The 15,693-nt window shown below is 43.8% G+C and overlaps 1 protein-coding gene across 2 annotated transcripts in view; it reads right to left on the bottom strand.

Moving 5' to 3' along the window:
• The window catches only part of LOC121873489 (transcription factor sox-3-like), a 55,845-nt gene extending 44,035 nt beyond the window's left edge, over positions 1-11,810 (bottom strand). For both annotated transcript variants that reach the window (XM_042377081.1, XM_042377082.1), the window contains exon 1: positions 10,873-11,810. In XM_042377081.1, coding sequence (XP_042233015.1) covers positions 10,873-11,165 — 293 coding nt within the window. In that variant the 5' untranslated portion in view covers positions 11,166-11,810. The remainder of the gene's footprint in view (positions 1-10,872) is intronic.
• Between the last annotated feature and the right edge of the window lie 3,883 nt (positions 11,811-15,693).

The following is a 15,693-nucleotide window of genomic DNA, read 5'->3' as shown; positions in this document are numbered from 1 at the left end:
GGGTGGGATAGTGAAGGAGGGGACATCAAAGAAGAGAAAGAGGGGAAGGATTTACTTCCTGGGAAGAGGAAGAGGAAGAGGAAGAGGAAGAGAGGGGATAGAGGAAGAGGAGAAGAGGAGAGAGGGGGGGCGAAGATGAAGGGGGGAGGAAGAGGGTAGAAGAGAGAGTTGGAGAGAAAGGGAATGAGGATTAAGAGGAAGAGAGGGGGAAGAGGTGAAGGGAGAGGAGGAGAGAAGGGAGAGAGGATGGAGGAGAGGTGAAGGAGAAGGAGAACGAAGGGGAAGGAAGACAGGAGTTTAAGAGAGAAGAGAGAAGAATGAGTAGGAGGAGGACAAGTAGCAGGAGGAGAAATGTAAAGGAGGAAAAATACAGAAAGGAAAAGGGCCGAGAGAGAGAGAGAGAGAGAGAGAGAGAGAGAGAGAGAGAGAGAGAGAGAGAGAGAGAGAGAGAGAAGAGAACGATGGAAGAGAAGGAAGATGAAGTGAGCTAGATTGAGAAGAAAGATAACAAGGCTGGTGATGACGACCATAATGCTGGAGGACATTAGTTTACGAGAAAGAAACAACAACTAAGAATAATGTCATTTACTTATCATTCCTTTACAACAATCAACCACACGGAAATCTTCTTTCACTTAAAAACATAAACAAAAATAAATAAACTCGGATGACTACGCAATTACGCTTCAAGAAAACTTAGAAAAAATAAATTATCCCGTGCTTCCACACCTAAGGCACAAAAACTCTCTTTAATATGTAAATGTATCAGCCCTGACAAAACAGCGTATAAAAACAATGTACGCCCGTAGCCCTCGTGGGTTGAGCGGCCTGGCGACCCCTGGCAGCCAACGCTCCCACGGAAGGGACGAGACCAGTTCCGGCGTGAACGAAAGGTCGCAGGAAGACTATCCCCCCTTTTTTCATAATTGAGTAGCACTGTTGCAGAATGGTTCGCTGTGATTCTAGCTACTTAATTTTAATCCGGCCCTCTCATGGGTTCATCGGGCGTGAATGGGATATTATGTGAACCTCGTACGGCTGGCCAGCTTGATAACCTCGGCGGGCCTGTTGGTTCACGTGAGGGCGGCGACAGAAGCTCTGTTTAACGCATTTTTTTTTCTAAATAACATGTGAATCCTGTAACAACCTAGACGACAAGTATAAGGAAACATGTTTAATAGGCCGCGACAGATGGTGGTGTAGTGTGGTACTGGGTAGAGTGATCACATGGTGTTTATGTACCGTCACACCAAACATCGGGGACAAGTTGGACCACTCAGTAAAAAATAAAAGAGGGAATATCTTTTTTGTCATAGATACAATATTAGTAATGCTGTAATATCCATACAGGAGGTTACTCTCTCTCCACTAGGCCGGGAACACCTCCACCACACTCCACCACCACCACAGACAACTTGATATCTCCACCCAATATTTATCTTGTGTGGAGTCACCGCCTCTCCTACCATATTGTATGAATGTCTGTGATTGTCTCCTTCATCTATTGTGCCGTGGTTGTCCCTGTCTTGTTACGTCTAACCAAAGTAAATTTTCCTTTCCTTCTCGTGATTACAGAGGGCCTTCTCTTGCTACGTGACAGCGTGTCTTTTATATACCACCACACAACGCCCCCCTCAAGCTCCCTCTCTGTCTCTCTCTCGCTTTATCAAACTGTTCAAGAAAATCCATAGAAAACGCAATTGTCACGTTCGGTTCCATCTGGGGTCCTTCCATTCCTTCACAGCATCTCTCTCTCTCTCTCTCTCTCTCTCTCTCTCTCTCTCTCTCTCGCGCCGTGACGGGTGTGCCTCCCTGCCTCTACCCCGCCGTAAGCTTGTCTTCTCCTCCGCCCCGGGACAAGCCACGTCTCCTCTCCTGTCACGAGCACCGATCCACTGCGTCAGGAGGTACGGTAACAGGCCCTGCAGCGACGGCCAGGTGAGCGGTGCTAATTATAATGATGAAGCAACGCGTTCATTACTGCTCCCCCTCCCTCCTCCCTCCTTCTCCTCCACTACTTATGCTTGTAGTAGTAGTGGTGGTAGTAGTAGTAGTAATAATAGTAATGGTGGCAATAGTAGTAGTAGTAGTAGTAGTAGTAGTAGTAATAGTAATGGTGATAGTAGTAGTAGTAGTTGTAGTAGTAGTAGTATCATAAACTAATCTTACTATTAATTTAGTAAAAGATGTCACTAAATATACGGCTTTCACTACACCACAATTCTTACGACCAACCCCAACATAAAATCAACGAAGGTAACTGTGAACTGGATCAAAGGAATGAATGAACTCAAAGGTATATATACAGACAATGACTCATTAATACCGTGTTTACATTTAAGGGTTCACATCAGGTGTTCAAATGTGACTACGATATGACTTTTGGGAGCTGTGTACAGGGGTATATATAGTTGTTTAGTGTTTGTATATAGACTTACCAATCAGTGTTATTAACTCTGAACCCTTGAACACACGTGAACACACCTGAACACCCTTGAACACACATGAACACAGCTGAATACACCTTACATGTTCAGAGGTTCAAATTAGACGTAAGAATGATTTTAAGAAACAGTGTAAACGTTTGTCCTTATACACATATACACATAAAGTTTTCTAAAAAAAGGTATCGTGGCAGCATTAGAATCCCCTCGTAATAACAAACCCATAAAACTCGTTCAAATGTCAAATAATACGTCAAATAATTAATTAGTTATTTAGTAGTATAGATATGGCTTCCTTACGTACCATAACTCATTAAGCGGTCAGACATCCACCTTGATATACAGAGTGGAAGAGTGGTGAGGGTGAGGTATCAACACGAGGCTGGATAAGGGTATGGGTAGAGAGGATATAAACACAAATAAAATAAACTACGATATCCAGCTAATACTTCTCTTGTTTATTCTATAATAGTTTTCTCAAAGTTTTTATACTTCTTACAACAAGTTTTCAAGAAATTTTTATAGACTGCATGAAGGAGGGGTGGAGGGAAGGCCCCAACATGTCGTGGTGGACAACAGGAAGGTCCCAACATGACGTGGTGGACAACAGGAAGGTCCCAACATGCCGTGGTGGACAACAGGAAGGTCCCAACATGCCGTGGTGGACAAGAGGGTGGAGACAGACCCCCCAACATGCCATGGTGGACAGTAGGGCGGAGGGGAGGCGTTCCACCCCCGCAGACAACACAGGCGGTAAACAAAGCCACCATTGTCGGGCGCGTTGAGGTCACTAGCTAACACCCTCGTGTGGCCATTGTCCCGCCACCCCGCCCCGACCCGCCCTCACCCACCCACATACACAACTAGACATACACGCTTATCATACATGTACATTCACGCACATACATGCAACCTTCATATGAACATAGATAGAAAATCTCACGTAGATATATCCCCACCACACATCCATGCGTGTACACATGTGCATACATCAACAGACACATATCCCTATACAGACACAGATATCAAACGTACACATAAATATATTCTAACAGTTACACATACGTTAATGAATACAATATTTCACAAACACGACTAAGCATATATACATTCTATACATACATACATAATTCAAGCACATTTCAATTTGTGTCATAAATATTTCAGTTACATTCCATTTTCTATGTGGAACGTCTCCAATACACTACGTTTTCTTTATCCTAACATCTGGTTGCTTCACCTCGTCAAGTACAGTACGCTCAGTTAGCTCTCCGCGTCTGAGTTAGTTTTACGCCTCGTCTCATCGTCCTTCACGACTCCTGTACTCAACCAGGTCCCTCCCCAGCTGTGATTTTAGGCAGGGACTGACTGACTGACTGACTGACATCTATAGCGCCTCATCTCGTAAGATTTTATACCCTCCATGGTGATGTGAGACCGAGTATAACCGATTCAGTAAAGCTCCAAAAATGATGAACGAAACTGGTGTTCAAATAATGTTCCTCCACAGGTAAATACGCCCTCAGGTCCTCCAGAGAGATGAGGAGGAACATAACGTAAGATCCTTTGGGAGTTCGGGTCTTGGGTAGTGGTAGTTACGACTCCTACAAGAGATGTATCTTAAGTGGGATATAACTACAGTGTAAGTGGGATATAACAGCTTACGTTATCGGTGTAAAAAATAAAATAAAAATCGCATAAAATATTTTTTTTTTACTGCATAATGTATGAAATTAATGATGGAGCTAAATTTTTAAAGAATTTAAATCGGGAAGAAATTTATTAGTATCGACTGTAGTGAAATGTTTTATAGGGGAGAGGGTGAGAGTTTATAAGGGAGCAACACACACACACACACACACACACACACACACACACACACACACACACACACACCTACCTATAATCCTTTATGCTATAATTTTTCACTCAAATAAACACAAAATCTCAATGTGTCACTATATAATCCTTGGTATCCTCAGATTTTCAGCCGATTTTTTTAAGGATTTTCATTACTTATTAATTATAACTGATACTGTGTACTTAAGTCAACTTTTCTTAACTTACAAAAAAAGTGAGTGTGCTTGTAAGTAAATCTGTATGATATTAAATCGTTGATATAAATACAGGTAATACACCCATACAGTTGTTTTGTAGCCTTGTATTCTGTATTCGTTGTATGACTGTGACATTGTGTTACGTATATCATTATAGCATTGTATTATTGCAGGGTTGATTTACTGCATTTCCCCCCTATTGTATCACTGTATCGCTGTATTATTGTATTATGTCACCATTACAACATTTTATCATCACACGAGACAAGAAAGAATGTGGAATAAGGCAATGTTGAATGTTTGGTCAGGTAAGGTAATGTTGAATGAATGGTTCTCAATGTAAATCTGTGAATGAGTCGAGATTTCATGTTATGGGTGTATGCGTGAGTGTGTGTGTGTGTGTGTGTGTGGTAGCGTGTGATTGTGGGTTGTGGGAGGAAGTGCTTGTGTGTGTGTGTGATTTATATAGATCCGTTTATAGTTCAATGGAACACATATCGAGGTAGTAGTAGTAGTAGTAGTAGTAGTAGTAGTAGTAGTAGTAGTAGTGGTAATAGTAGTGGTAATAGTTATTGTTGGTAATAATGGTGGTTGCAGTGGTGGTAGTTACTTTGGATAGTAGTGATAGTGGTGGTGGTTGGTAATGATAGTGGTTGTGGTTATGAGAGCATTTATGAGTTTTGTGCATGTACTTTTTTCGTGAGAGGATAGAGGTGTACATGTGCGTATATTTAAGACCCAAAAGAGTTGTATGTATGTATGCATGTGTGAGCGTGTCCATGGTCATGATAGCGTAGAGGTGTACACATGTGCGTAACAGCGTGCATGGCCAGAGGATGTTGAGGACAGGAAATGAGTCTCAACCAACACTGACTGACTTCCGATAACCATAGTGGTGGTTGTGGTGGTTGGTGGTGGTTGTTGTGATGGTGGTTGTGGCTGGTGATAGTGGTAGTGGTGGTAGAAATAACAGGTGATGGTGGTGGTGGTGTTTAGGGACCTTGTTACCTCACCTGTCACCACTAACAATGACTGTCACCTCTTAGACGGATATTACCATTACCGTATATAAAATAATGGTGACCTACAACTTCCATCTCTCTCTCTCTCTCTCTGTACACACATTAATATAAACACAATTAAATATATATGTAAGACAATATAGCCATTATCCCCTTGGGTGTGCTGAGTCAGGGCCACAGTATATCTGTAAAACTCTGCTATTGTCTCTCGTATAATTCTTTCACAACAACTCTAAATTAATCACTGGGTATTAGTGGGAGCTGCATAGAAATCTGTGCATCGTAATACACATAATATAATACTAAGCATTATATATGTGTGTGTGTGCGTGTGTGTGCGTGTGTGTGTGTGTGTGCGTGTGTGTGTGTGTGTGTGTGTGTGTGTGTGTGTGTGTGTGTACGTGCGGCTTTACATTGAGGCTCCTGGTCTGCATGAGGTGAGTGTATTGTGTATATTTTACTGTGTTAATAAGAGATCGACCAAAGGGTGTCTAGGGGAGGTAGGCTGGTGGACCTGTGTTGTCAAGGGGGAGGTAGGTTGGTGGACCTGTGATGTCAAAGGGGAAGGTAGGCAGGAGGACCTGTGTTGTCAAAGGGGGAGGTAGACTGGAAGACCTGTGTTGTCAAAGGGGGAGGTAGACTGGAAGACCTGTGTTGTCAAAGGGGGAGGTAGCCTGGAGGACCTGTGTTGTCAAAGGGCCTATCAGCTAAGGGCCATGGCGTCATACAGGGTGCCTCTGTAGTTCGGGTGGAAAAATCACATGGCACCAAGGTTGTAATAGTGAGCGCCAGGGAGTGCCAAAAAGGGTGACCTAGGATTAAATGTACAGTGCCACAAATCGACAGCTGAGCTCAGTGAGTAGACTATTGAGTTCCACGAGTAGATAATTGAGCCCCTTGATTCGAGAGGAGGAGAAGGAGGATGAGGAGGAAGAAGAGGAGGGGGAAACGGAGGAGAAGGAGAAAGGGGAGGAGGAGGAGGAGGAGGAGGAGGAGGAGGAGGAGGAGTTGTGAAAAGATGATCTCTGCATGACTAATTACTGGTAACGAAGTCAAACGAGGCTGTTTAATGAGGCTGGTGACGTCATTAACAGGTATGGCAGGTGGCTAATGACTGGTATCGCGTATAAGGGCGGGAGGGGTGGGGGTGGGGTGGGGGTGTCAGGTACAGCGTTGAATGAGGCTGAGTGATTCGCCTGTACACATTACATTGACTGTGAGTATCTATGAGCACAGCAAACAATAACAGAGAATATATCTTACGCTTGTGAGACGTCACTTGGATTACGCAGTTCAGTTCTGGACACCGTACTACAAAATGGATATAGAATTCCTAGAAAGAATTCAGAGGAGAATGACAAGACTAATATCGGGCATTAGGAACCTTGAGTACAGAGACAGGTTAAATCATCTTAATTTGCACTCCCTCGAGAGACGTAGAGTGAGGGGCGATATGATAGAGGTGTATAAATGGAAGTCAGGCCTAAACAAAGGTGATATAACAAAGGTACTCAAACTATCCAACCAGGAGCGAGCTCGTAGCAATGGTTTTAAATTAGACAAATTTAGATTTAGGCGCGAAATAGGTAAACATTGGTTTGGAAATAGAGTAGAGGATGAATGGAACAAGTTACCAAACATCATCATTAACTCGAATACGCTGGATAGCTTCAAACATAGGTTGGATGGATATATGAGCGATAGGGGCTGGGTGTAAATGGGACATGCCCAGTATGGAGGCAATAGGCCCGCTGCAGTTTCCTTCATTCTTATGTTCTTATATAATGCTACGGTGAATTTTGCCAGAGAACATTGTCAGCGAACAGTATTACCGAATGGCATTAGGAAACAGCATTAGGGAACAGCATTAGGGAACAGCATCAGGGAACAGCATCAGGGAACAGCATTAGATCATAGTTTTAGAGAATCACGTACCAGGGAACAGAAGGTCAGCAAACAGTGCTAGCGAACAATGCCGCAGTGTTAGCATATACTAGATGTTAGTGGTGGTGACTGTGGTGGTAATTGTGGTGATGATGGTGGTAGTTGTGACGGTAGTGGTGATGTGATGGTAGTTATGGTAGTGGTGGTAGTGGTGATGGTGGTGACTGTGGTGGTGATGGAAGTTGTTGTAGTGGTGATGGGTGTGGCAGGGGGTGACTTTTAGTGGTGATGGTAGTTGTAGTTGTGATGATGGTGGTAGTGTTGGTGGTTAACTACAGTAGATGATTGTGATGATGGTTGGTAGTAAAGATGGTGGTCGTAATGAGTTTTTTGAGAACGGTAATGTAACCTCTTGAGAACGATAATGTAACCCTTTGAGAACGATAATGTAACCCTTTGAGAACGATAGTATAACCCCTTTGAGAACGATAATGTAACCCTTTGAGAACGATAATGTAACCCTTTTGAGAACGATAATGTAAACCCCTTGAGAACGATAATATTAACCTTTTGAGAACGATAATGTAACCCTTTGAGAACGATAATGTAACCCCTTGAGAACGATAATATTAACCTTTTGAGAACGATAATGTAACCCCTTTGAGAACGATAATGTAACCCTTTGAGAATGATAATGTAACCCTTTTGAGAACGGGAATGTAACCCCTTTGAGAACGATAATGTAACCCTTTGAGAACGATAATAAACCCTTTGAGAACGATAATGTAACCCTTTGAGAACGAGGAATTTAATCCCTTGGGTTGGATCTAATAGATAACACAAGTCGTCGCCGTGACTGACTCAACACCATAAGTTGTCGCCGTGACTGACTCAGCACACAGCACCACAAGTCGTCGCCGTGACTGACTCACAGTCCTCATAAGCCGTCGCCGTCGTCTGACACAGCACCACAAGTCGTCGTCGCCGTGACTGACTCAGCCTCACAAGTCGTCGCCGTGACTGCACCACAAGTCGTCGTCGCCACCACGATCTCGTCGTCGCCGTGACTGACTCAACCTCTGAAGTCGTCGCCGTGACTGACTCTCACTGAAGTCGTCGCCGTGACTGACAGCACCACAAGTCGTCGTCGCCGTGACTGACACAGCACCAGTCGTCGTCGCCCTGACCAGCACAAGTCGTCGCCGACTCACCACAAGTCGTCGCCGTGACTGACACAGCACCACAAGTCGTCGTCGCCGTAACTGACCACAGCACCACAAGTCGTCGTCGCCGTGACCAGCACAACAGCCGTGACGTGACTGACAGCACCACAAGTCGTCGTCGCCGTGACTGCCACACGTCGTCGCCGCACCACAAGTCGTCGTCGCCGTGACTGACACAGCCTCACAAGTCGTCGTCGCCGTGCCGTCGTCGTCGCCGTGACTGAAACAGCACACAAGTCGTCGTCGCCGTGACTGGCACAGCCTCTAATCGTCGTCGCCGTGACTGACACAGCACCAAGTCGTCGTCGCCGTGACGACACACAACTCGTCGCCGTAACTGACACAGCACCACAAGTCGTCGTCGCCGTGACTGACACAGCCTCACACGTCGTCGTCGCCGTGACTGACACAGCACCACAAGTCGTCGTCGCCGTGACTGACACAGCACCACAAGTCGTCGTCGCCGTGACTGACACAGAAGTCATCGTCGCCGTGACACAGACTGACACAGCACCACAAGTCGTCGTCGCCGTGACTGACACAGCACCACAAGTCGTCGTCGCCGTGACTGACACAGCACCACAAGTCGTTGTCGCTGTGACTGACACAGCACCACATGTCGTCGCCGTGACTGACACAGCACCACAAGTCGTCGTCGCCGTGACTGACACAGCAGCACAAGTCGTCGTCGCCGTGACTGACACAACACCACAGCAACACGCAGGTTAACACCACCCGGTAATAAACTGTGAGCAATTTATCTTGGATCAAACCCGGGTCACTCAGCCAGAAATCCTCAACAGCGTGTCCACTCGAATGCACACACACACACACACACACATACACACACACCGTTCTACAGTATCAATGTAATTTTGTTTTCTTCCCAATGTCGCCTCGAGCGGATGACAGCTAACTTCACTCTTATTTGGCTGATCAATTAACTAGACCCTACAGCTAGCCACTAATAGCCTGCTAGTTATAATCCAGTTCGAAATAGTACATGAAACTCTCTCTCCTTCTCTTAATATTGTTCGTACTCATCATAATTATCTAGAGAACAAAGGAAGAACAATAAGCGAAATGGCTTTTGGGAAAAACAAATGAAGTACTCACTGGGTCTTATACTAACCAGCGATATTCTTTTGTTTTGTGAAGGGAATGTAATGATGTCGGTACCATCATTCAAGGATTAGGTATTCGGTCCCTCAGTCAAGGATTAGGTATTCGGTCCCTCAGTCAAGGATTAGGTAGGCGATCCCTCAGTAAGGGATTAAGTATTCGGTCCCTCAGTCAAGGATTAGGTATTCGGTCCCTCAGTCAAGGATTAGGTATTTGGTCCCTCAGTCAAGGATTAGGTAGGCGATCCCTCAGTAAGGGATTAAGTATTCGGTCCCTCAGTCAAGGATTAGGTATTCACTCCCTCAGTCAAGGATTAGGTAGTCGGCCTCTCAGTCAAGGATTAACTACGGCTTACTACGGGGATCAAATATCACACAACACCTACGGGGAATTTACCTGTACGGCCAAAGTTAATTATTACCTGAGAGAGACTCAAGAAATCCTAATACGTCTCAAATTATCAATTTAATTCACCAGCTTAGCGGCGCCAACACAGCTGACATTCTTCAAAGTATATGACCAGACTAATGAACCCGTAAATCCACCATACTTGGCCTCACCCGATAACATCTCTATCCTGGAAAACGTCTCCGAATTATAATTGGACTAGAAATTGAAAAAGATGAAACGGAAAATGAACTTTATTAGATTTCACGTCTGAATGGATTCTATCTAAGTTACTCAGTGAACCTTTGAGAGACGTAAAGGAAGGGGGGGATATAATGTGTTGAGGAGTACAAGTATTTCCCCCGGTGGCTGCACCTATGATGCCACACCTCAGGATAACACTTGGAACTGATATCTTCAGCAGCGGGTCTTATTGATTTACACTTTACTTCTGAGATCGCTTAAATAACAGCTTGTGTTGACGCACCCAACGAGCGCCGTTTGAGGAAACTTAAACTTAACAGATTATAACATAATAAATAATTTTACTTTATTTCATATTGTACACAAATTTATCAAAGTAAATTGCCCCGAGAAAACTTCCCTGGGAGAATGCTGATAAAAATAATTAACATTATGTAGATTCACAATGTTTACCCATACCTCGATAAGTCAACCTTGGCTGCGTGATCACCAGCTTCAGATATAAATAAGAAGAGTGAAGGGCTCTTACCTGAGTCTCTTGGCCTCGTCAATGAAGGGCCTCTTCTCGGAATCTGACAGCAACTTCCACTCAGCTCCCAGACGCTTGGAGATCTCCGAGTTGTGCATCTTGGGGTTCTCCAGAGCTATCTTCCTCCTCTGGATCCTCGACCACACCATAAAGGCGTTCATGGGCCGCTTCACGTGGTCTTCCGTCTTGGAGGTAGTTGTGGGGGTGCTGGAGGCCGACGTGGGCGTGAGGGACGTCGCCGGAGACGCCGCTGAGGGCGTCTCTAAGGAGCCGAGCTCAGAGAGGTTGAACATTGCGGTCGTGTGTGGAGACGGGTGTCGGTGACGTGGAGTGTCTCTGAGGGCTTAGGTTTCACAGGTCGAGGAGGTTAAGATCGATGAAGATGGCGAGTTCTCGGTGTTGAATCCAGAACACAACCTATTGAGGTCTTGTTTACCGAGAGTTAGAACACCATAGTTTCACTCACACCGGGATGATGGAGAACGTTCAGTTTTTCGCTCGCCGCGGTCACTGAAACACTCCGTTTTCTTTAAGGTTGCTGACAGTAGCGAAGCACAAGACACGTGGGTGGTCAAGAGTCACAAAACTGGCGGTCAGTCGTTACTTCTCAAACCCGGGTCAGTCGCGGGTCAGGATTCACGCCTTCACGACCTCCTTATTTCCTCTTCTGTCCTTGTGACTTACTCGCTCTTGACTTCAAATATATCCTTCAACGTGAGTGGCGCACAATAATCCTGAGCGGTCACTGGGAGATGATGAAGATGGTCAGCGGGGTGGAGGAAGGGAGCGTCCAGTGGGGCAGGAGACGGCGGGGCTGGAGCACGCGACTCCCAAGCCTAAGTGGTCGCCCAAGGGTGTGTCGACAGCCTACTTTCTGACAGACTGCACATGAATGCTTGCTCGCGTGTATCAGGCCGCTTTCTAACAATCTGCTCATGCCGCGCCAATACCCTAATGTAAAAATGGCATGTCAGAGAAAAATCACATTGAAAAGAGATATTGAAATTCAGATGATGTCACTTGTCGTAATAGCCAATCATCTCGCTCGTTACATATCATAGTCCCGCCCCTTCCCTGCTCCATGAGATCAGATGAAACGTCGAGGATTTTCCGATAATAATGATGCTCTTCATTACACTTCACTATACCATCCTAATTTGACAGTCCCAAAAGATCTATAATAACTTATATTAACACTTGTAATGCTCAGTTAGTATGTAAGTGCTGTTATAAACTGAGAATAAATCAATAAAGAGGAACCTTCAAGCCGTGTGTGGCATTAGCCGGTGGTGGGTGAGAGTGGCGCGGCGTGAGGCCTTGGACGACACTGCCATCTAGCGGCGGCTGAGGGAAGTTCACCTGGAATAATGAAATACTCTTAGTTAAACACCCCCATCACTCTATCTCTCTGCCCTACACCCTCATTAACTCTACCAAATAATAACAACCAACGATAATATTTCAACAATACAGGGAACACATTCAAATACACCCCCAAAGAGTGAAGAGGAGAGTGAGAAAATGATAAAGAATTGCTCTAATCCGCTCCCATCAGATCAGCTGAGAGCCCGGGTGACAGCACATGCCAGGGGAAACAGGATTAAGTCCGGCAGGTGACAGAAACAACCTCACTCAGGGGCATTAGATCTTCTTGTGGGGGCAATGTGGGAGGATTTGTGGGGATAAGAGGTGGTGGGAGGGTGGGTACTGAGGGTGGGCGCTGAGGGGAGGGTGGGCGGGTGGGCGGGGAGAAATCATTGGGTGGATTAGATCAGTTAATGTGAGAAGTACTGTTGGTCGGTAAATCATTGGGGTTTGGGGCGTCTGTTTTGTTGATGTCCAGAGACGAGAGGAGGGAGGGAGGGAGGGAGAGAGGGAAGGAGGAGGGAGGGAGAGAGGGAGGGAGGGAAGGAGAGAGGGAAGGAGGGAGGGAAGGAGGAAGGGAGAGAGGGGGAGTGGTGAGGGAGAGTGGGGGGAGGAGAGGGTAATACATACACCATACGTATATATCTTTGACTGTAAGAACTATGTATATGTATGCAGTAGAGTATATAGCCTGTATACAGATTAATTCATATGTATGACATTGAATTCAGTCCCATAATAGTATGTGTGTATGTATGTATGTATTCTGTATATATATGTAGATTATGTATAAAAATTATGTAGGTTATGTTATGTATATGAACTATAGACTATATGTATATGTATACGTAAATCAACACCATTATATACATACTCTTAAAATAATATTAATACAATTTTAGTTTGAATATTACAGAAAAACTAAAGAAGACTTGTATGACATAGTTGATATACTGGAGAAGATCAATGAGTGTATACCTGTGTATGATCTGTATGTCTTAATAACGTGTATAGACTATAGTGATAAATAACTATATCTATCTATGTATAACTTACATATATGACACAGATACACACATACATACACGAATACACACATACATACACGAATACACACATACATACACGAATACACATATAGAGACATACACTCACGCACCAACATCCAGACACACACAGACACACACATGCAAAAATATCCATACACAAACACACACATATATACACAAAGAGACAGACAGACACACAAACATATACAGACACAGCCAGACACACACACACACACACACACACACACACACAGCGTATTAGTGTTTACGGTCACGCAACACACACGCACACACCATAACCTACGCATGTAACACACCTTACTACACCCACACACACACACACACACACACACACACACACACACACACACACACACACACACACACACACACAATATCTAAGGAGTTATTAGGGAAGGTTAGGTGTAGGGAGGTTAGGTGTAGGGAGGTTAGGTGTAGGTTAGGTGTGGGGAGGAGGTTAGGTGTAGGTTAGGTGTGGGGAGGTTAGGTGTGGGGAGGTTAGGTGTGGGGAGGTTAGGTGTAGGGGAGGTTAGGTGTAGGGAGAGGGAGGTTGGGTGTGGGGAGGTTGGGTGTAGGGAGGTTAGGCAGGTTGGGTGAGGTGGTGTGGGGCGTTGGTGTGGGGCAGGTTGGTGTGGGGCAGGTTAGGTGTGGGGTAGGTTAGGTGTAGGGGAGGTTAGGTGTGGGGTAGGTTAGGTTAGGTTGAGGGAATTAAATAATGTTACAAATGAGGCAGAAGCAGCATCATATCTGTTGAAAAAAATTATAGAGGTTGAAATTCTTTATTTACTTCTCAGCGGCAGACACAGACCACTTCCCGTAGTGCAAACAACAGTATTTCCTATGGTGTAAACAATGTCACTTCCTGTAGTACAAACAACAGTATTTCCTATGGTGCAAACAATGTCCTGTTTGGTGGTCACGTCACCTCAGGTAAACACAAAGGTAAACAAACTTGTCATACCTGTTGATAATCGAAGTGTGAACCAGTAAACAAAATACTGTAAAGGTGTATTAAAAAATCTCATTATTGTTATAATTGATGTTATTATATTCACGCTTGTTATGACTAATGGTTGTTAATAAAGTTAATACACCTGCCACTGTTATTATCATACCTGAGTATTATTACTATCATTATAAATATTTTTACCTCTCATAAATTAATCTTTTATTGATAGATATTAACTCCAATCTCTTTCAGCACTACAGTATAACCTACTTCTGGAGACACACACACACACACACACACACACACACACACACACACACACACACACACTAAAAAAACATACATCAACAAATATATTTCATACGAGGAATAATACGATACGTGAGACTGACTTATACGACACACTGACACGCTCTGTATATCAACCAAATACATGTTTTTATCAATTACCTTAAAGTTATCACCTGAAAATACATATAGTACGTATTAATCTAGAACGTCATATTTACGGTATTGATAATTTACAAGGATAAATCCGCTAACGGTGTGTTTATTTTTTGATGGCATTTACTCAAGGTGGAAATGTTGTAATTTATATCAAGTATTTATCGTTTAAGTTTCCTTGGAAGTGGATTAGAAACGCGAGATTTTTAAACACCAGTTGGTAAAATTTCTTTCAGGATATTAAATTATTCTTGCTGTTCTGTTGGAGTGTGTGTGTGTGTGTGTGTGTGTGTGTTTTTTTTTCTCCATTAAAACACCTGTATAACGAGAGAGTTGATATTAAGACGTCAATGTTCAAAACAGCTTTAATTTACTCTGATACTTATCACAAACACTCAAACTATATCCCAACTACTGTAACATATTATAATCTCCGCTTTCACTAATCTCTAAAATGATTGGTTTGAAGAATAGAAATAACACCATTACAAAATTATAAGTTTAGATTCCTCAGATATTACTCAGCAATTACACCTTTATCTCCAAAATATATGTACACACCTGTAATTACATATGTAGTCGTAAGGCAGTCAATATGTATCAATACGTGTATATAACCCGATGAGGTACCTGTCAACAGAACCGCTAGGTCAGCTGATAACTCACCTGTGCAATATGTCAGGTAGCCCGTGTCTCGCTGTTTACTCTGCTTTCAATAATTTCTCCTTCTGATCATTCTATTTATACCTGCCAGACGATAAGAACAAACTAAATAAAGAAGAAATACCTGGTAGTTCCTGTACGATGTTCCTGTTACTCCTTAATATAAGTCAATTTATTCCACTAAGTTATTAAACGTCACATAAAAACACTCTGGATGTTACACTGTGTCGTCATGGAGGAGGAAGGATGTTAGGGTACAATGTTAGGGTACAATGTTAGGGTACAATGTTAGGGTACAATGTTAGGGTACAATGTTAGGGTACAATGTTA

This window comes from Homarus americanus, unplaced genomic scaffold (assembly GCF_018991925.1).
Source record: "Homarus americanus isolate GMGI-L3 unplaced genomic scaffold, GMGI_Hamer_2.0 scaffold27959, whole genome shotgun sequence".
NCBI classification, from domain to species: domain Eukaryota; kingdom Metazoa; phylum Arthropoda; class Malacostraca; order Decapoda; family Nephropidae; genus Homarus; species Homarus americanus.
This window is presented reverse-complemented; position numbering and strand designations above follow the sequence as displayed.